This window comes from Sarcophilus harrisii, chromosome 1 (genome assembly GCF_902635505.1).
Source record: "Sarcophilus harrisii chromosome 1, mSarHar1.11, whole genome shotgun sequence".
Classification (NCBI taxonomy): Eukaryota; Metazoa; Chordata; class Mammalia; order Dasyuromorphia; family Dasyuridae; genus Sarcophilus; species Sarcophilus harrisii.
In genome coordinates, this window is record NC_045426.1 from 124,836,764 (window position 1) to 124,859,002 (window position 22,239).

Here is a 22,239-nt window from a genome sequence, read left to right on the forward strand (position 1 = left end):
TTTTTGCGTTTTTTTTTTTTTAATCAAATAAAGCATTCTTTAATATGTTTTCTATCATATGGAACATTGGGTGAGTTCCAGTGTTTCTGATTCTCTCTTGTCTAGCTCATGACATCAACTTACTTCTCTATTTGATTAATACTAGATGGTCTTGATGACTGCTGCTTTATGATATACTTTAAAGACTGAAAGTATTATCCCTCTATAGTCCCTACGTCTTTCAGCTATTTCCTTTGACATATGAAATCTTTTGTTTTTCCAAATTAATTGTTATTATTTTATAAAGTATTCCCTTAATAATTTTATTGGTATGACATTAAAAATGTAAACTAACTTTGCTAAAAGTTGTCATATTTAATACATTCCTATGGTCCAGTCAGGAGCCATTTCTCCAGGTATTTAAGTTTCTTTTTATTTTTTTGTAAGGTTCACTTGATATTAAAATCTATACAAATCTTTTGTATGCTTTTATATATTGATCTCCAGATGCTTTATGCAATTTTTAGTTACTTGGAAGTGTTTCTCTTCTATTACTGACTTGAATTATTTTATTATTACATATAAATGCTGCTTATTATTGAGGCTTCAATTTATAGCCTGCAGTTTTGCTAAAACTATTAATTTTATATATTAATATGTCATGGTGATTCCCTATGATTTTCCAAGTGTACTTTTTCCCCTTGTTTTACTGCTGTCTTTAGCACTTCAGCACTGTATCAAACAATGGCAAAAAGAGTAGGATCCTTGCTTTACAACTATATTTATTGGAAAAATTTCTAATGTTATCTCAATTACATATGACTCTTGGTTTTAAATAAGAACACAATAGTAACAAGACTTTTCATTGCTTTCAGTTTTGGATAAATTTAAAAGTAAGAAAAAGGAAAATATGGAATTGAACAAATTGATGAAAATGTTTCATTATATTTTCATATTGAACATTTATCTTTTTTCTCAAATATTTAAATTCAAATATTTTGGGTGGGTCATTCTGGCCTTTCATTCTGAGCTTTACTGCTTTTTGAAATAGATTATTTCATTCCCTCACATTTTTTTGGTGGGTGTAAAATACTTTTATGTTATTTGAATTCCTTTCCTTTGTATTTGAAGGTATTTGTCAAGAGCATTTGCAGAATCTGTTCTTTCTAAATTTACTTATTAAATTTACCCACTATGTCTTGGAGTATACAACCTTAGGTTTTTTCCTTCTGGAGGTGATTTAGAAATTCTTTCAGTTGGTATTTTCTGAGTTCCATAGTCCCAGACAGTTCTCTTCTATTATTTCCTGTATTATGGTGTTGGGTTTTTTTTTATCCTATTGTGTTCTTCTGAGAAATCTATGATCCTTAAATTATCTCTATGCATAATATCTTCAGGGTTAGTATTTTCTTTTAATGTTACTGGATTTTGTTTCTCTCCTCAATTATCCTTTCTTTAATTTTGTATTCTCAATCTATTGGGTTTTTTTTGGTGAGGCTTGACCCTGCAGATTCCAGCTTATTTGTTTGCCCATTATTTTTGCTTTGCAGGTCACAACTTCCCATTCTGGTTCTATTTTTTTCCTCATATTCCAGGTCCTCTATGTCTCATCAAAAGTTTGATCTGTCCCCTTTGTTTTACATTATTTATTCATAGAAGCCTGAACTTGTTTTGTATTTTTTAAAAAATTATATAGAGGCCTTAGTTCCTATTGTTACTGTTTTCCCTGTTGATGTTCAAGATCTTTGGGTTTTCTTTTTCCTGAAATCTTTGCAAATTTTAGTCTTTTTTTTCCTCCTTATTTTCTCTTATTCATTTTATGACTCCATCCCATCTGATAGTTTCCTTGAAGATTTATTTCAAAGCTTTTCTGCCTCCTTTTATGCTGTGTAGTGCACAATGCACCAGTTTACATCTTTGCCAAAAATGACTTTTGGGTGGTTAGAACTGACCCCAGCTAGATGCTGTGCTCTCTCTTTCAGGCTTAGTTCCTATATATGTGGTGAACTATAAAACTCCCTCTATTATTAAAGTTTTGCCCCGGTAGATCAGAATTTTTCAGCCCTGGGGCTATAGTGTTGACTGTTCGGGCACGAGTTCTTCTAGTTTTACAGGCACATTACAGTGCCATAATCCAATGCTTTACAATGCTTGTGCTTCAGGTTGTGCCGCTTGATATGGTCTTGTTGCTGAAGAATTGAAGATTTGTCAGATTCTATTTGTTTGGTGTCAGGGACACAGGATGGCATTGGGGTTTCACAGAATATGCAGAGATACAAGTTATTGAGTTGTGGCAGTATTAAAGATGTTCCTTGGTGATCTGTGCCTTTTTTCCTAAATGGAGGCGTCTTTGTTAGAGGATTACCATGTGGATACTTAATAGTATGCTAAAATGAGGAACTTACATAGTGAAAATATACATAATCTCAGAATCACATATTATAACTTTTCCTCACAATTTCTAATGGTAAATATGGTGCTGTATGGTTAAACTGCCAAATCAAACATTGGGTTATTACATTTACAGATTCCTTAGATTTTGAACTGAAGTATAACTGTATAGTAAGTGGACCCTGTTTCAGTTCTGTCTCATGTTTTTTCTTATGATGGTCAGGTGTTAGTTTCGGATTTGTGGATTAATCTGTGATTATATATGAATCTAATAATGGGAGCACACTTCATGTATTGATTCAATACACCAGTTAAATTACAAACTGTTATGAGCCAGAATTCTGTACTTGGAACAAGGATTCTTACAAGGTGTTAAGTCAGTGGAACTGATAAGACAATGGTTATCTAGTTTAGCCTGGTGATTAATAGTTCTCTAGTTCAGTACATGTAGTTAGTACTTAATATAGTTCCACAAGATTCACACCTATAATAACGTAATTAGAATAGAGCATATAAACTGGGACAAACTCAGCCAGGGTCAGACTCAGAGAAGACAAAGGACTGGAGGCGGGAGCATAAGCCCTCAGACTCAGAGAGATTCACTCCATCTCACACCACCATGGTGGCTGTCCTCCTGCATTTCCTTCCCTGAGATCAAATTAGTCCAGGCCCCAGGCAAGGAGACAAGACTTTGAAGGAGACAATAAAGAATTTGGACTTTAACACCTGGCTATTCTCATGGTAATTACTCTGCTAAAAAGGGACTACTCCAATGACCTCCAGAAAACCAACAGGAACATTATAAGAAGGGAGAAATTTCAATGAGGTTTTAAATAAATAAAAAAGACCTTGTTAGGATTTTCAAGATGAACAACTGTCATGGGTGAATTTATGCCTGAGGAAACAAAATCTAAGCTGCGTGATTTATTTGAAAGGCATGTAGTTGTGAACCAAAGCAAGCCCAGATTCCCTCAATAGGCACAAAGACTCTGAATACAGGTTTTGCACAGATTTTTATACATTAAAATAAGACAAAATAAGATACAAAACATGATGTAAGATCAGGCAATCTGATTTCTAATTGGAGGATATATTTGGGACTTTCTGAGTTGGAAAGGGATGAGCAAGCAGATAGAATTCCTTGTAATTAGATGATTTAGAAATAAATCTCAAAATGGCAATTGTTTACAAAATGGAATAAATCTGGTTCTCACACAACATTGACATCAAAGAATGATTCAATTTTACAAAAGAAAGTTTCCTTATGACTTAAAATGTTACTCTCAATCTATGAAACAAAGTATTAAGAAATGAACAGCTAAAAGCAAAGAGGAAATCCCCCCTTTTTGAAATTCCAGATGAACTCTTATGTTCAATAAGTAGGGAACTAATGAAACCACCTGTCACTGCATCAGGTAGACATTCTTATTCTTATTATTCTTATGAAAAGAGAGCAAAAAACCAGAAGCACACAAATTCTATGACTAATTTGGTTCTTCCATCATTGGTACTACCAACAAAAAAAATTCTGAAAATGGCTATCTATTAGTCATTGGCTAGGAACTCATCAGAAATTACATTAAGTGACTATACTTAGATATTATAGTAATTCTACAGAGGTAAAAGTTTAGCAATTTGAAATAAAGTCTATATCAACTTAAACAGTTATATCCAAAAAGAGACATGGATTTTATTTAACTAAAGTTATTACATTTTGTCCTTAAAACTTAATGTGAATTCAGTTGTTTATCTATCCTAAAAATACTCAGGTCATTTCACTTGAAAAAGTATCCTTAACTCAGTCCAGTCTGGCCTTGCTCTGTTTTCATGCTCCACACTAAAATATATGTTGACAGTTTTTGCCTACCTGACCCCAAATCCTTCCCAGACCTCCTTTGCTATTGTGTCTCACTCTGATCTACAGTCATATAACTATAATGGCTTCTGGTCAGTCTTTGGATTGTATCTAGTTTTAGTCTACATTACATAAAGCATATTTATGTACTGATCTTTTCTTGTGCCCTATAATCTAGGCTAACTTTTACAATGTATAATCATGAAAAAAATTCCATGTGCTTGACTTTATCTTATATGTTAGGGACTTTTGGTGAGGATGCATAGAGAATCTAAAGTTGTAGTTCTGGGAGCAGGCCTATTAAAGATATTTCCCTGATTTCAGAAAATGTTTGGTGTGTCCAGGGATCAATTTCAGTACTTGGAAAATCAGAACAGTCAATGAAAACGTGAACTCTTTCCAATTTCTCAATCTAACTTCCTCTCTGTGCTCCAAATCCTTCCTTGTATCAGTAAAAATAGCTAAGCAAATACAAAAGTATTGTGTCTGACAGCTTAATACAACAGTATTGCTCTACTAAGAAGGAGGAAGCATTTTTTTTATGAAAATACCAAGATCAGTCATTCTAATGTATTTGAGTTCAAGTCTCTTTTAATGTTGTTCTTGTTTCTTAATTGTAGTCATCATCCCATATAGAATTTTATGGTGAATATGCTATGAAAGAGTTTAGATTCTCTAATTTTAAGCACCCCAAACTGGTCTTATCTCATGATGGTGATAAGGAAGATGGATGAAAAATGAGTCAACCTGTTTAGGAGATACCTTATCTTACATATCTTAGGAAACACCTTAGTACTGGTAATAAATGGAATCTGAAATGGAACTTTCCAGAGGATATTGTTCAACTCTATGATTTTCACATTGTTATAGATTCTGAAGAGCCTCTCTTGCAAGTCAACATGATTAAGAAAAGTGTATAGCCTACCCTTTGCCACTCACCAATCACAGTCTTAGTTTAGTTTGCCCCATTGAGCCTTATGCAACCAACTGTATAAAAAGCTGTTTTGATGCTCAAATGCATCCCTGGCCACTGATGGGTTTGGGATCTCACTTTATTGGCATTTCTAGCTTTGCTACTAAATTGATTAAACTCAGAACTTTGTGCCTCTGTTTCTCATCACTGTAGATTTTTATTGCAACACTAGTAGATAAAAAGTATAGGACATATGTAATTTTCACCTTTAAAAATAATAGGCTATCTTTAGATTTTTTTTTTTTTTAGAAAAAGACTATCTTTAGGAAGGAAAAATGGGTTCAGAGAACAAGTCAAATGCTGATTTCTGGAGAAGATAGGAAAGGACAACCTTAGGAGTAGACTTGTTGAGGGTAGAATGTATACACTCTTTCCTAGGGGTTCTTTGTTGCAAGATGCAGTTTCAATTAATAGGACAAATTTTTACTGTGTTGATTCTATATTATTGATTTTATGCTATATTGATTTTTAAAGCTGAGTCTGTATTTTCCTAAAGCCATCTTTCTATATCCTTGAGTTATGCTCAGGAATTTAGCTTTCTCTATGAGTTAGTTTAAAGGTATAATTAAGAATTGTTATCTTTCATACTGGATTACCTCTGGGATACTTCCAGGATACTTGTTTGTTATGTACAAGCCTCATAATTAACCTGGTATTATCTATTATCACCTGAACTTCCCTGTATAATTAGGGGAGATTTATTTCTTCCAAGGAGATAGCAAGCCTATTAGTTTTGATCCCCTAGCAAAGATTAAAAGATGAAGAAAAGTCCCATAAAATAATTATAATTCCTTATTTATCAAAGAGGGTCATAATTAGTATCACTTGAATGTCAGTATAGCCGATCATAATATACCATGACTACTAAGACTCCTTCTTTCTTGTGTGACAATAAAAAGGGTATCCTCCTTTTTACTGGGTCATTGGATTTATTGAGGTGGCCAGTCTTACCTGTTATGTTAACAGTTAATAAAGTGTTAATAAACTGATCGCTGTTAAAAACAAACAAACAAACAAACCGGATTTTGTTCAGAGTACGTACCCCAGTCTACCTTTATTAAATTTACTTAAGGCAATTCTAGAGATCCTATCAAGATCATGAGAAGAATCCTACTGCCCCAAATTCTCTTAAGGAAATATCTCTTGTCTTTTGGGTGCCCTATGTGGAACTTTCCATTTGAACAATGGTCAAAACTTGGTTTTGCCCTTGAACCTAAATTTTCTTTAGCTAGAAAGGTAATCACCCCTTTGGGGAAAACTTTCTTTTGTCTGCCTTATGTTTGCTTTGTTGACTTAAAGATATGAGAAGAAGTAAGAATAATAAAAGGATTGTAGCTATTCTGAAGGGTTTCAACATCAGAACTCACCTTAATGAAGAAGTACCAAGGCTGAGGTATACCATATTGTCCTGGAAAGACAGCTTCCACATACCAGGTCACTAAGCCATATAAGATACTGTCAGTTAGCAGCATTACCAGCACCTCCCCAAAGCCGAATTTCTTAAACATGGATACCTTTGACACATGTTTCCATTGAATACCTGAACCTAAAATTCAACAAGAAATAGTTATTATGCCTGCTATTTTAACACTGAAAAAGAATTACTCTGCAGCAGAGATATCAAGTACATGGCCCTATTGCATGGGAATTACAGTGATCCAGATTAAATGTACTTGATAAATTCCTAACAAGATAAATAAAAATACAAAAAAATGGATGATATTAGTTTGAAGTTTTCTAAGTCAACATGTAGTCCACAGGGACACATTTTATTTGAGTTTGATACAGTTCCTAATTTAATAATGAAGAACTGAGGCAGAGCCAAGTTGGCAGAGAAAAAACACAAAATTGCTGGAGTTCTTTCCAGTTTCTTTTGGAACCAATATTAAATCAAGCTTCTAAATGGATTCTGGAGCAAGAGAACCTACAAAGAGATGGAGTGAAACAATTTCCCAGCTTAAGATAACTTAGAAGAACTTTAGGAGAGATCTGTCTCATTTCGTAAAAAAGGGGAGATCCCAGGGCAGATGGTGTTTAAGCTAGCCAGTGAGAGGGTATATTAGCCACAGCACAGATCAGTAACAGAGCCCCCTCAGTCCTCGGTCCATAGACTAATGCACAGTAGGCCACTGTGAGGCCTCCAGCTCCAGGGCAGAAGGCATAGTGCCTCACTGCTGAAAAGAGCCATGTTAATCACAGTTGATCATCACATAACCTTATTGTTACTGGTATGATGTTCTCTTGGTTCTGTTCACTTCACTTAGCATTAGTTCATGTAAGTCTTTTTTGAAACCAGCCTGCTCATCATTTCTTTTTTTTTCTTTTTCTTTCTATCTCTTTCTTTCTCTCTATCTCTTCCTTCCTTCCTTCCTCTCTTTCTTTTTTTCTTTCCTTTCTTTTTTTCTTTCTCTTGCTGAGGCAATTGGGGTTGGGGTTAAGTGACTTGCTCAGGGTCACACAGTTAGGGAGTGTTAAATGTCTGAGGTCAAATTTGAGTTCAGGTTCTCCCGACTTCAGGGTTGGTGCTCTATCCACTGCACCTAGTTGAGCTGCCCCTTGCTCATTATTTCTTATAGAACAATAATATTCCATAACATTGATATAGCATAAGTTTTTCAGCCATTCCCCAACTGATATTCATTCAATTTCCAGTTCCTTCCCACAATAAAAATGTCCCTACAAACATTTATGCACATGTGGGTCCTTTTCCTTCTTTTATGATCTCTTTGGGATATGGACTCAGTAAAGACAGTGCTGAATCAGAGTATACACAGTTTTATAGTCCTTTGGACATGGTTCCAAATTGTTCTCCAGAATGGCTGGATCATTTCACAATCTGGACAGCATTTTTCAAGAAATTAACAAGGAAAATTGCCCTGATGTTCTAGAACCAGAAGTTAAAATAGTCATTGAAAGAATCCACCAATCACCTTCTAAAAAAGATCCCCAAAAGAAAATTCTAAGGAATAGTGTCATCAAATACCAGAATTATCAGGTCAACGAGAAAATACTGCAAGCAGCCAGAAAAAAACAACCTTAGTATGAAGGATCCACAATCAGGATTACATGGGAATTGGCAGCTTCAACATTAAAAGAATTGTGGTTTTGAATATATTCTGGAAAGCAACTGGTTTATAATCAAGAACCAAGTATGTAGCAAAACTGAATGTATTTTTTCCTTATGGGAAAAGATGGACATTCAATGAAACAGGGGACTTTCAAACTTTACTCATGAAAAGCACAGAGTCGAACAGAAAATATAATTTTTCAAATACAAGACTCAAAGAAAGCATAAGAAAGTAAACAGGGGGCAAATACATGTTATTCAAAAAGATTAAAAGATGATACTTATAACTCTTCATAACTATCTCTATTAGGGCAGTTGGAGGGAGATAGAGATAGATAGAGATAGAGGGTGTGAATATAAGTTGACTGATGTCAAAATTTAGGGGTTAAAAAAAGGATTATACTGGGAGAAAAGGGAGAGGTGGAATAGGGCAAGTTATACAAAAGACCTATTACAGGAAAAGAAAAATAGGGAGAATATGAATATTGTTGGAAACAATCTCATCAGCTTTAGTTCAAAGGAGGAATAACATACATTCTTGGTTGGGTATAGAAATTTATCTTACCCAATAAGGATGTAGGAGGAAAAAGGGGAAAGAAAAGGGGAGGGCTGATACAAAGGAGGGAAGATTGACAGAGAGGGTGGTCAGAAGCAAAACACTGGTTAAGAGGGACAGTATAAAAGGAGAAAGAAAAACTTAAGTAGAAAAAAAAAAACAGGACTGAAGGAAATATAGTTAGTAATCATAATTGTGAATGTGAAGGAAATGAACTCCTTTTTAAAAGGTAAGTGCATAGCAGAGTAATTAAAAATTAGAATCCTATAATATGTTGTTTACAAAAAATACATCTGAAGCAGAGATACATACAGAGTAAAAGTAAAAGTGTGGAGCAAAGTATACTATACTTCATCTGAAGTTGAAAAAAAAAGCTATCAATCTCAAGAGAAAACAAAAGCAAGAATCTAATTAAAAGAGATAAGGAAACTACAATTTGCTAAAAGATACCACAGACAATGAATATTAATATATTCATCAAGTGTTATAGCACCACTTGGTAGGAAAAAATTCTTAGAAGAAACTTAGAATGGACAACAAAAATATACCAATGAGGAACCTCAATACCCCCCTCTCATAACTAGATAAATCTAACTAAAATATAAACAATGAAGAAACTAAGGAGGTGAATGGAATTTTAGAAAAGTTAGATTTTAAAAAAGTAGGGCTAATAATGATTGATATTAAACAAAGTCAATCTTAAAGATTCAATCAAGAGAGAAATCTACATTAGATTTATATACATGTAAAAAATCCACATGTCTTAGATGCATGCTTTCATGAGGGTGAATGCAATATTTATATGTATATGTTTATGTATATTCATATGTATATGTTTGAGGATATATAGGTATGTGGGTATGTATGTGTATGTATATGTATATAGACATATGTGTGGGTCCATGGATAGTGTGTGTGTGTGTATGATATATCTGTATCTAACAGTAGCCTGGTTGAGGAAGGTGGGAGATAGAAGGGAAAAAAAAGAATAAAGTAAAAGGAATGCAGCAGAGAACAAAAGAATAACCTACAAGGAAGCAAAGAAAAAATAGACCCTAATGAATATAATTTCTTCTATTATTATATATGTTTCCTTGAAATATAAATTTATTGTTATGTATTTTGAATCCTTTGTGATGTTCTGCTGAACACATGTTTTGTTTTGTTTTTTTATTTTCCATTTTTTTTTCTATTCTGCTTTTTCTTATTTTGTATTTAATTCAATTTAAAAAAAGAGAAAAGTTATAGATGATAGACCTTTGGAAAAAAATGAATGAGGATAGAAATAAATATATCTTTTTCTCAGTGATACATGAGAAACAACCACTCAAAAACTGCTATGTATTTTTTAAATTTAATAGTATTTTATTTTTTCAATTACATGTAAAGATAGTTTTCAACATTCAGTGACAAATGGAAAAAAAAAACTTTATTTTAAAATAAATGTCAAAAAAGCCAAGTTAACTTTCTATAAGTAAATGCAGAAAATATACTGCTTTGCTAAAATAAAGACGTGGTGTATTAATGGTTCAATATAAAGAATGCATACCAGAACATTTATAAACAGTGAATGATTCTTATTAAAAAGTTACTATAATGATGCTAGCTAAATAAAAGTGGATATTATGACGTACAATGAGTGGTACATGTTTTACCACATACTTATGTTACCTTGAGGTACATAAGATATGTGTACCAAATTTGGCATTCATTTTCACTTGCTGCTGGTATCATTTGCATTAGGAAATGTGCACAGTATAAAACACTTAAAAATATTCATGAATGAAAAATGTTTTAGGAAAAATTGGATATTTTCCTGCAATTATGTACAAAAACTTATAATCTCATAAAAATGAATATTGAAAACTATCTTTACATGTAATTGGAAAAATATTAATTGGGGAAAAAAGGTGACAAGACAGAAAAATGTGGATCTGTTCTCTACTTTTTTGCTATGAATAATAATGTACTTAATATTAATTTTCTTTAACTTAACTAGAAACTCCAGAACAATTCAAGGCTAAAGTCTATTAATTGATAACATTGCTTTGGATATTGCTTTATAGTACTGTTATGAAGATCATTTAGATTCTGCCTATGAGTCTTCCTTCTCTATTGAAGATATGAGTGAGAAGGCTCCCTACATTCTGAGAACTAGTCTTGTAACTCTGGTATCTTAAATTTGCTAATAAAACATTTAAGTGGATCATATTCCAAAAATCATAAACTCACATTTTCTCCCTTAAAAAGGGAATATGGAAATGTAACACACATCTTGACTACTTTGGGGGACATTTTAGCCCCACATCAAATATACATACTGGTTTATCCAAATTTATGAATGAGAAAATGTTAGTCCTAATATTGAAATCCTTAAAATCCATTCACACAGCCAGCATATGTATGTAGTTGACTGATTTACTTAACACAACTCCTCCCAACTTAAAATAAATGATGACCTTCCTCCAGGTGTAGGATGTCTATTGAGAACTCTGGCATGAATCTTGACAGAAATGACTAAGAGACATCCCCACTCTGTGATTGTTACAAGACAATCTATTCTCAAAAGATGGATAGTGGAGTCATCTTTTCATTCTTGGCACATAACTTCCTCTTGCCATATAATCTGAAAAATTTTAGTCAGCTTTTGTATGAGCAGTGGACCCCCACCTTGTAAATCTCAGCTGGAACAGAATCAGCACCAGGTGCTTTGCCACAAGTAAAATAATGGCATTCAAAACCTCTTTAGTTGGAGCTTCAGCTAGGGAGTTGTTAATTTCAAGCTGAGATAAATGGTCAATGGCGTCAGCATTGATTAATGACAGTCTGTTTAGAACACTTTGGAAGTATTCAAGCATTCTCTCTAGAATTATGTCCTGATCACTAATCAATGTGGTTCTGTCAGCATCAAATAGCTGAGATGCATCTTAGATCTTTGATTCATAGCCTTCAATGAATCATAAAAGCTATTTGGCTTGTTATTATCAACATAAGACTGAATTTCATCTGCCAAATTAGTGAGCTAAGAATCCTGCATCTAAGTTTCATTTGTACTTTAGTTTTAGATCATATTCTTTCCCCATTATCAGCCAAACTGTACCTTATATAAGATTGCCTTTTTTTAAAAACTGCAATAAAGGTCAAACATTAGGTCCAATGCCATCATATTTACTTTTCACTTTATATTTTCTTTACTTGACACATTACACATTACATTTCCCAAACTATAATTATAAAGTTAGTATTGTGATGGGCTGTAATATATTTTAAAAACAATAGCCTTGGCATCAAACTCCTAATTATTGGGATTGGGCATCCTATATAACTGAGACTATATCCCATATATCAGAGATTGCATAGTAAATCAGTCTTATGCCAAGGAAGAGAAGGACTCTCCAATTCAGAGGTTTCTTGGACCTACCTTTAAAGAGGAGTTACCTCATTCAAGGGCTATTTTTCAATATAGTTTTAGTTGATCCTTTTCTAACCTTTCTTCTTACATTCATAGACCTGAAGGTTTCTGACCTTTTAGTATAAGATTTCTCTATATCCCAAGGAAAATGGAGAAAAAAAGAGCAGCAAGTACAATGACTTCAACTACTCCAAACATATGTATTAAGAATACAAGACTGAATCTTGATGAAGGAATCTAATAAGAAAAAAATAGCCATTTTTCTAGTCCACATAAGAAGGAGGAGACTGAATTGGAACTTCTAGTAGCCAAGATGGTAGAGTAAACAGTGTCATAACTCTTCCATATTCATTTCCAATAAATAGCCATAAATTAGCACCCCAAGACAAATTTTGGAACAGTAGAACCAGCAAAAAGAAAGGGTGGAATAATCTTTTAGCTCAAGAAACTTGGAAGATTGATAAGAAATGTCTATCTCACTTAGGTGAAAGAGAAACACAGTTCAGGACAAAAAGCATCTTGGCAAACCAGCAGTGGATGCTGAGCCCCTCTGCAGTGGATCAGGAAAACGACAATCCAGGACCTCTCCATGTGCTAAGGGCACAGGCAGACTCCGGCTCCAAGAACCACCATGTGCTTCAGTGTGACTTTGGGAAATCAGGCGGATTCAAGAGGCCAGACCACCACATGCTTCAGTGTCACACAGAAACACCCTTCTAGGCCTCAGCATATGCCAGACACTTCCATTAAGACCTCAGCTCAGCACCAGGTATACTGCCAGATCCCTGCAGCCTCCAGCAGCACAAAGCACCTCCCACCCTCATCCCTTCAGCACTGCACCAGACACAAAGGTACCCTCTGGGTTTCAGGGCAACCTCAGTGCAATAGCAGTCAAACAGCCAGGCCTGCAGCCACTGGCAAAAGAAGACTGAGATAGTGTCCTTTCCGCCCTGAGAGCAGAGCTCAAATTTAAAAGAAGGAAGAAAGGCCTAAAATAAGATGAGCAAAAACCAACAACAAAAAAGAAAATGACCGTAGAAAGTTATGGTGACAGGGAAGGTCAAAATACATACTCAGAAGAGGACAATAGTGCCAAAAGACATGGGCAAAATCTAAAAGAAAAATGAGAGCTCAAAAAGGCATTGAAAAATCATTTGAGAGAGGTAGAAGAAAAATTAATAAGATAAATTAGAGTGAATCAAGAAAATTATGAAAAAAAGAGCCAACTACTTGGAAAAAGAAAACAATTGTTAAAAGAGTAGAAGGGGTCAACTGGAAAAGGAAGTACAAAAGCTAATTGTGGAAAACAACTCCTTAAAAGATAGACTTGGGCAAATGGAATCCAATATCACTGTGGAACAAGAAGAATCAAATATATTAAAAAGAATGAAAAAATAGAAAACAGAAAAAAACAACTGACCTAGAAAATAGATCTAGAAGAGACAATATGAGAATCATTAGACTACCTGAAACAGAATCAAAAGGAGGAGCTGGACAACATCTTTCAAGAAATTGTAAAGGAAAATTGCCCTGATATTCTGGAATCAGAAGGCAAAATAAGTATTGAAGGAATCCACTGATCACCTCAAGAAAGAGATCCCAAAACAAAAAAAAAACTCTAAGGAACATTATACCAAATTTCAGACCTATCAGGTCAATGAAAAATACTGCAAGTGGTCAGAAAGAAACAATTTAAATATCAGGGAACTACCATCATGATTACACAGCACTTAGCAGTTCCAACATTAAATGATTCAAGGTTATGGAACATGATATTTTGGAAGGCAATTGAGCTAGGTCCAAAACCAAGAATCATCTTACTGGTAAAAACAACAACAAAAAAGGTCATTCAAGGAAATAGGATTTTTAGCTTTCATAAAAAAAATCCATTGATTCTGATACTGCCTCTCCAGGATTAATTTCTAGGTCAGTTTTTTTCCCACAAAATATTTTAAATTTCTTTCATTTTTCTATTTCATTTGTTTGATTCTTGATGTCAGAGTTGTTAGCTTCCACTTGCCCAACTGAGACACACACCAATTCAATTTAAGGTGGTGTGTCTGTCAATTAGCTTTTGTACTTTCTTTTTTATTTAGCCAATTGTATTCTTTAAGGAGTTATTTTCTTTAATGAGCTTTTGTATATGCTTTTTTCCATTTGGCCAATTCTAGCTTCTAAGCAATTTTTCAAGTTGTTGATGCTTTTTTTCCCATTATCTTCATACTCATTTCTTTTTCCATTTTTTCTTCTACCTCTCTATTTTTAAGCTTCTTTTTGAGCTCTTCCATGAATTCTTTTTGAGCTTGAGATCATTTCCATATTTCTTTGGGGTTTTGCCCATATATGTTTTGGCAATGTTGTCCTCTTCTGGGTTTGTGTCAAAGTGCTGTCTTAAGCTTCTAATGTAAGTAGCTATAAGCCCTGATTATTGACCTGGTACTACACTGATGTTGCCCTGAGGCCCATGGGGTACCTTTCTGTCTGGTGCTGTGGTGAGTAGGCTAGGGTGTGGGATGGCTACAGCTGCTGAAGGTTATAGGGGTCTGGCAGCTTACCTGGTATGGGATCCTAGTGGTGATGTCCAGCATGTGCTGAAGTCTGGTGGGGTTCCTTCTGTATTTCCCCAGGTCTATAATGAAACATGCAATGGTCTAGTCTCTTGAAGCCGCTTGTTTGCCTGGAGCTACAGTGAAGTGTGTGATGATTCCTAGAGCTGGAGTCTTCCCATTCCTTCGCCTTTGCTAAGGCATGTGGGGAGAGCCTGGTGTTGGAGTTCTCCTGCTCTACCACATGGAACTATTGCTGGTTTGTTGACATGAGCCTTGTTCAAGGATTGTGAGGAAGCTTTCTGTCCTGGACTGTGCCCCATCATTACCTGAATGAGGTGGACATTTCCTGCTTCTCTTCCAAATTTCCTGGGCTAAAATATTGTTATTCTCTATCTCTTTCTTGATTCTGCTGTTCTAGGACCTTTTTTTACAGCACGATTTTATGGTTGCCTGGAGATGAATGTGGGAGAGTTATAGTGATTGACTGCTTGCTCTGCCTCTTGGCTCCCAGAATCATTATGTATTTCTGAGGCGGGACTGTTTTTTGCTTCTCCAGTGAGCTCTGATAAATGCATCTTTTTTCTCCTTTCCTTATAATCCTCTGTTTCTCACTTCTCTTTTTCTTCCTTGGCTTCCCTACCACCAAACAAATAAGGCTGGATCCTTATGAGTATTTTGAATTATATATAGAGGCTATATAATTATATAAAAAGAGGCTTAGCCTCAGGGGAAATGTGATCCAAACTTTACTTCCAGGTAATGGTTTCCTTAAGTGATGACTATGCAGGAGAAGCTGAATTGTATTTTATCTTAACTTTATCTTTTTAAAAGTATATTCTTTTAATTCTTAAATAGGTGATTTTGAATTATATTTTATAATCCACAAATGCTTATTGCATTTTAAACCTTGAACCTACTGAACTGAACATAATTTAGACTGGAACCATAATATACTCTCTCCCCACTTTTCAACATCTTCTGCAGGAAAACATTTCTGTTATTTTGTATAAGTTTTTTTTCTTTTAAATGTGTTTCTTATAAGTAACAGATTGTAGGATTTTGTTTTCTAATTCAATCTGTCACTTTATTTTATTGCATTATTTCATTCACATTTAAAGGTATGTGTTACAGTTATATTCCATATATATTCCATATTCCATATGTCCTTAAAATTGGTCTAATGGTATGATTTTCCTCCTTTCCCTTTCTCTCCCCAATATCTTCCTTCAGTTAATTTTTAAAGTGGCCCTATTCTCATTGATATGTCTTCTTTATTTACTCCAGATTCTTAATTCTCTGATTCAGAATCTCTATAATCATCTGATTTCTCTCTTTACTCTGTATTTTTTTAAAATATAAAATCCAAGGTATCCATTGTAGATTCTATTTGCTAAGCTTTCTTTATCATTGCAGGCCGATCCATTTACTTTTCCATCATGTTTTCCTCTGAAAACGATGCCAATTATTGCAGATATCAGAGAAGACACTGCTCTATGCCCTTCCTCATCACTGATCTTTAGATCAGTGCTCTCTGATCTTTAATTTTTTTCTCTTATTCCATTCTTCCAAGTGCCAGTTGCTACGGGGGATTACAATTTCCCCTATTTTTGAGATACTATGTTTTACTTGCATAGTGAACATATTTTCTTTTAATCATCTTATACTTTGCTTCTTTTCTCTCTTGTCCTTCCCTTCTGCACATGTGCATTCCCAATCCATACTTCTTTTTTTTTTTTTTTTTTTTTTTTTGCTAAGGTTTGACTTTACAGATGAAAATTTTTCTATTCTGATTATTATTTTTGATGTGCAGGACATACATTTTGCTCTAATAATCAGCATTTTCCCTTTAAGCCATTCAGTAACAGCATATCATCGATCTATATTCTCCTCAAATTCCAAAGGTCCTCCATCTTACCTCTGTCTCATGCTGCATCATTTCCCCTTATTGAAACAAATTTGCCTGATCTGAAGATCTTACTTGCTTCTGTTATTGCTTTTCCTGTTGATTTGTCTTTTTATATTCAAGATCTTTGGAGATTTTTTCTTCCTGAAGTCTTTAGTACTTTCAATCTTTAGCCCCCTCATTTTTCTAATCACACATCCCTAAACCTTCCCCACCCTTCTGATGGTAGTTTTGTTATTGCCTGGATCTCATAGTATCTCAATTCATAATTCATCAGCCTGGGTCTCTTCCCCAAATGACTTTTGGGTGAACAGAGCTGAAGTTACTGTGTGCTGTGCTTTTTCTCTCAGGCTTGATACAGTGAGTGCTGCAAAATCTACTCATGTGCTCAGTATTCTGTCCTGGTAACCTGTCCCCTCCCTCTGTTGCTCAGTTCTATGGCCTGGCAAGACAGTTTAGAGATTTTTTTCCCTTTTATTGGTGATTCAGAGCTTTACCAGCATTGGTGTGAGACAAATAAAAAGCTTGAGACCCAGTTTCTGGGAAATTAATAATCAATTTGTTAATTAGGTTAGCAAATAATTAATAAATCAATGGTCAGTGGTTTCTCTCAGAAATAAAAACAAAGCCATAGAGATCCCTGAATATTTAAGTGCTTTTGGGAAAGGAGATTCCAATTAACCAAGATTGGTGAATAATTAGAGAAATGACATAATGAGGAGGTAATAAGCCAGAAGTCTTCAGGTCCTCTTGCTGAAAATGTGACTTGATCATTAAACTCAGCTGCCTCCAACAATCTGGAAAAAGGAATCTCTCTCTACTCAGATCACTCTGATTGGTTTTCTCCTTCAGTGGGGGTGGGGTGGGGTAAAAGGGGTTGTTGTAAGGGCATATTCCTAGAGGCAAGAATTCACCTAGATTAGATATTGTTTGTAAAGTCTTCTAGGTGGATGGGGTCCCTCCATCTTGGGACCAGACCATGTATCAGGAGGATTTGGGCAATTAGCAATGTCCTTCAAAGACTGACTGACCTGCAAACATTGATCTCTGAATGATGAAATAAAAAGGAAAAACCTAATCTTAATTTAATAAATTATTATTAACAGAAAAATAATCATTGCTCTCAGGTGCTTCTGGGTTGCAGGGTTTTGCTTCTGGGTAGGGTACTGAGTGAACTCAGAGATATTAAGCATCACTTCCTTGATTCATTTTTATTTAAACTTTCTTTTGGATTTTGAATGTGCGAGGCTATGGAAATAACTGAACCTGCTTTATCTTTTGAGCATAATTAATGTTTTAGAGAGGTTTGAGAGATTATGGGGATTATAGAAAAATATTTAGTCTACCATCTTGTTTTTCATGTGACCTGAAAGTCTCCCAGTTTTAAGTTTCAATAAGTTTAGTTGTTAAATTTTAATAGCATAAAATTGTACTAAGACTTTTAGGATATATTCTATATCTTATTCTGGGCCTCATCCATAATCCTGCTGCCAAGACAATTAAAAAAAACATGAATGGAATACTGCTGAAGGCTTTTTCATTAGTATTTTAAAGTCTTGATTGGGTCATTGTATTTTGAACAGGGTTCTTAAAGTCTTTCAACAATTGTTAGTTGTAATGTAGTTAAGGTATAAACTATTCTCACTTTATTCTAATTGGTTTTATATACATCTTCCCTTTTTTCTTTCTCATGGTAATATAATTTTTCATTGTAACTATACACCATAATTTATTTGGTCATTTCCCAAATGACCAGCATCCACTTTGTGCTACTTTAAATAGGAGTTTTCTATTGTATAAAATAAGAGAATTGACTGAATAGACAGTTTTGAAGGGCCCTGTAATTATAATAAATTCCCTGCCCAGATTGTTCTCCTGTCTTAATACTACTTCCTTTGACACCACTGGGGAAAAACTCAAATAGAAATGGGGGTCACTAAACCATATATGAGAATCTCTGAGTACTACAAATTGACTTAGAAATTTATATATTAATACTGTTTTATTGTATTTCAATTTATTTTTTTAAATGTTTCCCAAACTTATTTTTAATACAGCTCCCCACTCTTCCTGGCCTGCACATTTGACACTTCTTGTTTCCAAAGTAGAGATGAAAAGATATTTCACACATTTGGCAACATCTGTGCTATCATAGATACTGAGGAAGAAGATGGCATGTCCCACAGGAGGAAAATGGCAAACCAGTCTAACTAAAATGAGGAGTGCATGAAGTGCATATAAAGCAGGGAAAATGAAAGTCAGATATGGGAGGAATTTCAATAGGCTAAAGATTTTGTATTTTATCCTATTAATTCACCTAGAAAAAAACAGAGAGCCAATGATGATTTTATTTTAAATAAGGGAGTAACATAATCAGACCTATGTTTCAATTTGACAGTTGTTATAGAAGGGTGCATTTCAGAAGGAAATCATAAATTGTAAACAGTGAGATCAATGAGGAAATTATTGTAGTAGTCCAGGTAAAATTGGAGTAGTAGTGACAAGAAATTAGACCATTGCAGAGTCTGTATGTATGGAGAGTAGGAGACAGATATAAGAGATTTTCTGGAGGTAAAATTGACAAAGCTAAGAACTGATTCGATATAGAAGGAGGAAAATTCAAAGATGATTCTAGGGTTCTGAATACAACTAAGTGGAAGAGCGGTATATCTTGATAGAAATAAGAGATATGTAGAAAGCATATATTTTTGGGAAATATCATTATTTTGATTTTGAACATGTTGATCTTAAGATGCCTATAACAGCAAAATAATTATATCCAGTACACTGGACATGCAGGACAAAAATTCAGGGAAAAATTATAGCTGGATATAAGAATTTGAGTCACATGTTTAGAAATAGTAATCTGGTAATCAAACCCATGAGAGCTGAAGAACTCACTGTGGAGAGAAAAAAGAAGGCCTAGGATGGGCTCTAGAGATGGCCACACAATAGGCACTAGAGAATGATAATGAAAAATAAAGGTGAGGTGCATAGGAGATACACCAGGAGAAATCAATCAAAGAAGTAAAGGGAGTAGAAGGTATCTCAGAAAGGGAAATGGTCAAAACTATTACTCTGCAGAGAGTTCAAGAAGAATAAGAATTGGGAATTATATTTGCCATGTAAGAAACTGTTGCAGTTCTTAGAAGATAGAGGGCTATAGGATATGAATAAACAATTCTTAAAAGAAGAACTACAAATGAATCATAATCATGAAAGAAGACTTTAATTCATTAATAAGAGAAGAAATTCAAATCCAAAAAAACTCCCGAGTTCTACCTCAAATTGGCAAATTGGCAAAGATGACAAAAGATGGAAATAGTCATTGTTGAAGAGGTAACTACAACTAAAGAACTACAAAATATCAAAAGTAAATGTTACAAAATATAAAGAAGAAGCAAGGCTTGAAAGAAGGTATATGAGAAATGTTCAACCCATCCCTCTACAGAAGTGGGAAGTCAACAAGTAGTGTACTTTGCACATATTTTTAGACTTTTTTTGTATGTATTAGTTATGCTGATTAATTTCCAGTTTTTCTTTTTTTTGTCCTTAAAATATTATTTATTATATGGGATGTCTCTCTGGGAGAGAGATATGAAGAAATAGTGTGGAAATTATGGTAACGTTAAAAAGACATCAACAAAAACACATATAAATTCTAAAACAGTAGATTGTTGCCTCTAGAACAGGTTCAATTGACTAATTAGGCCAGAAGGCAGATCGCAAAGATCCTAGAAGTGAGTAAGAGGAAAGAAAATGACAGCACCAAGTGTACATATCTATAATGTGGAACATGATTGTGAGAGCAAAGAAATAGAATGATTGCTTGAGGAAAGGCAGGGTCAACTGAACTTTATAAAAGGCTAAAGGAGACCAAGTCAGGTGTATAAGCAATAGGGAAGAAGCCAGTGAAGAAAAAAGGAATGTGGAGTAGCTAGGCAGTGCAAGTGGATAGAGCACTGACTCTGGACTCAGGAGGACCTGAGTTCAATCTGCCCTTAGACACTTAACACAAGCTGTGTGATCCTGGGCACGTCATTTAACCTCAATTGCCTTGGGGGAGAAAGAGAAACAGGGAATGATTAAGGGATTACACCTTCAGAGAAGACACTGTCTAAGAACATGAGTTGACTCTGAGATACCACTACACGCCTGTCAGATTGGCTGGAATGACAGGGAAAGATAATGCAGAATGTTGGAAGGGATGTGGGAAAACTGGGACACTAATACATTGGTGGAATTGTGAACATATCTAGCCATTCTGGAGAGTGATTTGGAACTATGCTCAAAAAGTTATCAAACTGTGCATATCCTTTGATCCAGCAGTGCTAGTACTGGGCTTATGCCCTAAAGAGATACTAAAGAAGGGAAAGGGACCTGTATGTGCCAAAATGTTTGTGGCAGCCCTGTTTGTAGTGGCCAGAAGCTGAAAAATGAATGGATGCCCATCAATTGGAGATTGGTTGGGTAAATTGTGGTATATGAATGTTATGGAATATTATTGTTCTGTAAGAAATGACCAGCAGGATCAATACAGAGAGGCTTGGAAAGAGTTATATGAACTAATGCTGGGTGAAATGAGCAGAACCAGGAGATCATTATATACCTCAATAACGATACTGTATGAGGAGGTATTCTGATGGAAGTGGATTTCTTTGACAAAGAAAAGATCTAACTCAGTTTCAATTGATCAATGATGGACAGAAGCAGCTACACCCAAAGAAAGAACACTAGGAAATGAATGTAAACTGTTTGCATTTTGGTTTTTCTTCCTAGGTTATTTTTACCTTCTAAATTCAATTCTCCCTGAGCAACAAGAGAACTGTTTGGTTCTGCTCACATATATTGTATCTAGGATATACTGTGACATATTTAACATGTATAGGACTGCTTGCCATCTGGGGGAGGGGGTGGAGGGAGGGAGGGGAAAAGTCGGAACAGAAGTGAGTGCAAGGGATAATGTTGTAAAAAATTACCCTGGCATGGGTTCTGTCAATAAAAAGTTATAATTATGAAAAAAAAGAACATGAGTTGAATAGGCTGATCTTGACATGAAAAGAGGTCACTTCTTCAGATAGAGAAACAAAAAAAAAAACAATAATGGGAGCTCGGGAAAAAGAGTTTTGAGGTAGAGAAGAGTGGTAGATGGATGGCTTTTATTTTCTCAGTTTAGTAAGAGCTAAGAGGTTGAGGGAGAGAAAAACGTGAATTAAGAGATTTTTAGGAGAGAGGAGGCAGTTTGGAATAGCCACTGAGAAAAGTGTGATGGTAAGTCATTAAGTGAAAAATATGAATATGTGGATAATCATGTAATAGTAAAAGGCTCAGATATAATCAGATACATTTTTGTAATCAAAATTACCCATTTTATCTCTGTTGATCTTCTCTATTTCCTTTTTTAGGCAAAATTAGCTTAAGTGATTACAATTCTCTTCAAGGAAGTTTAACTAATTCTTTTTGCCTTATGAAACAATATTGCACATCAGCCTTCATCATTCCTTGTAAGTTTTACAAACAAATTTATATTTTAATCTGTTACTGCCTTTGGCAG

General features: G+C 34.7%; 1 protein-coding gene across 13 annotated transcripts in view; it reads right to left on the minus strand.

The window, feature by feature from the left end:
- LOC100913752 (ATP-binding cassette sub-family A member 3) overlaps positions 1–22,239 on the minus strand; it is a 243,396-nt gene that overhangs the window by 116,300 nt on the left and 104,857 nt on the right. For all 13 annotated transcript variants that reach the window (XM_031963816.1, XM_031963863.1, XM_031963847.1 and 10 more), the window contains one exon: positions 6,566–6,744. In XM_031963816.1, coding sequence (XP_031819676.1) covers positions 6,566–6,744 — 179 coding nt within the window. The remainder of the gene's footprint in view (positions 1–6,565; positions 6,745–22,239) is intronic.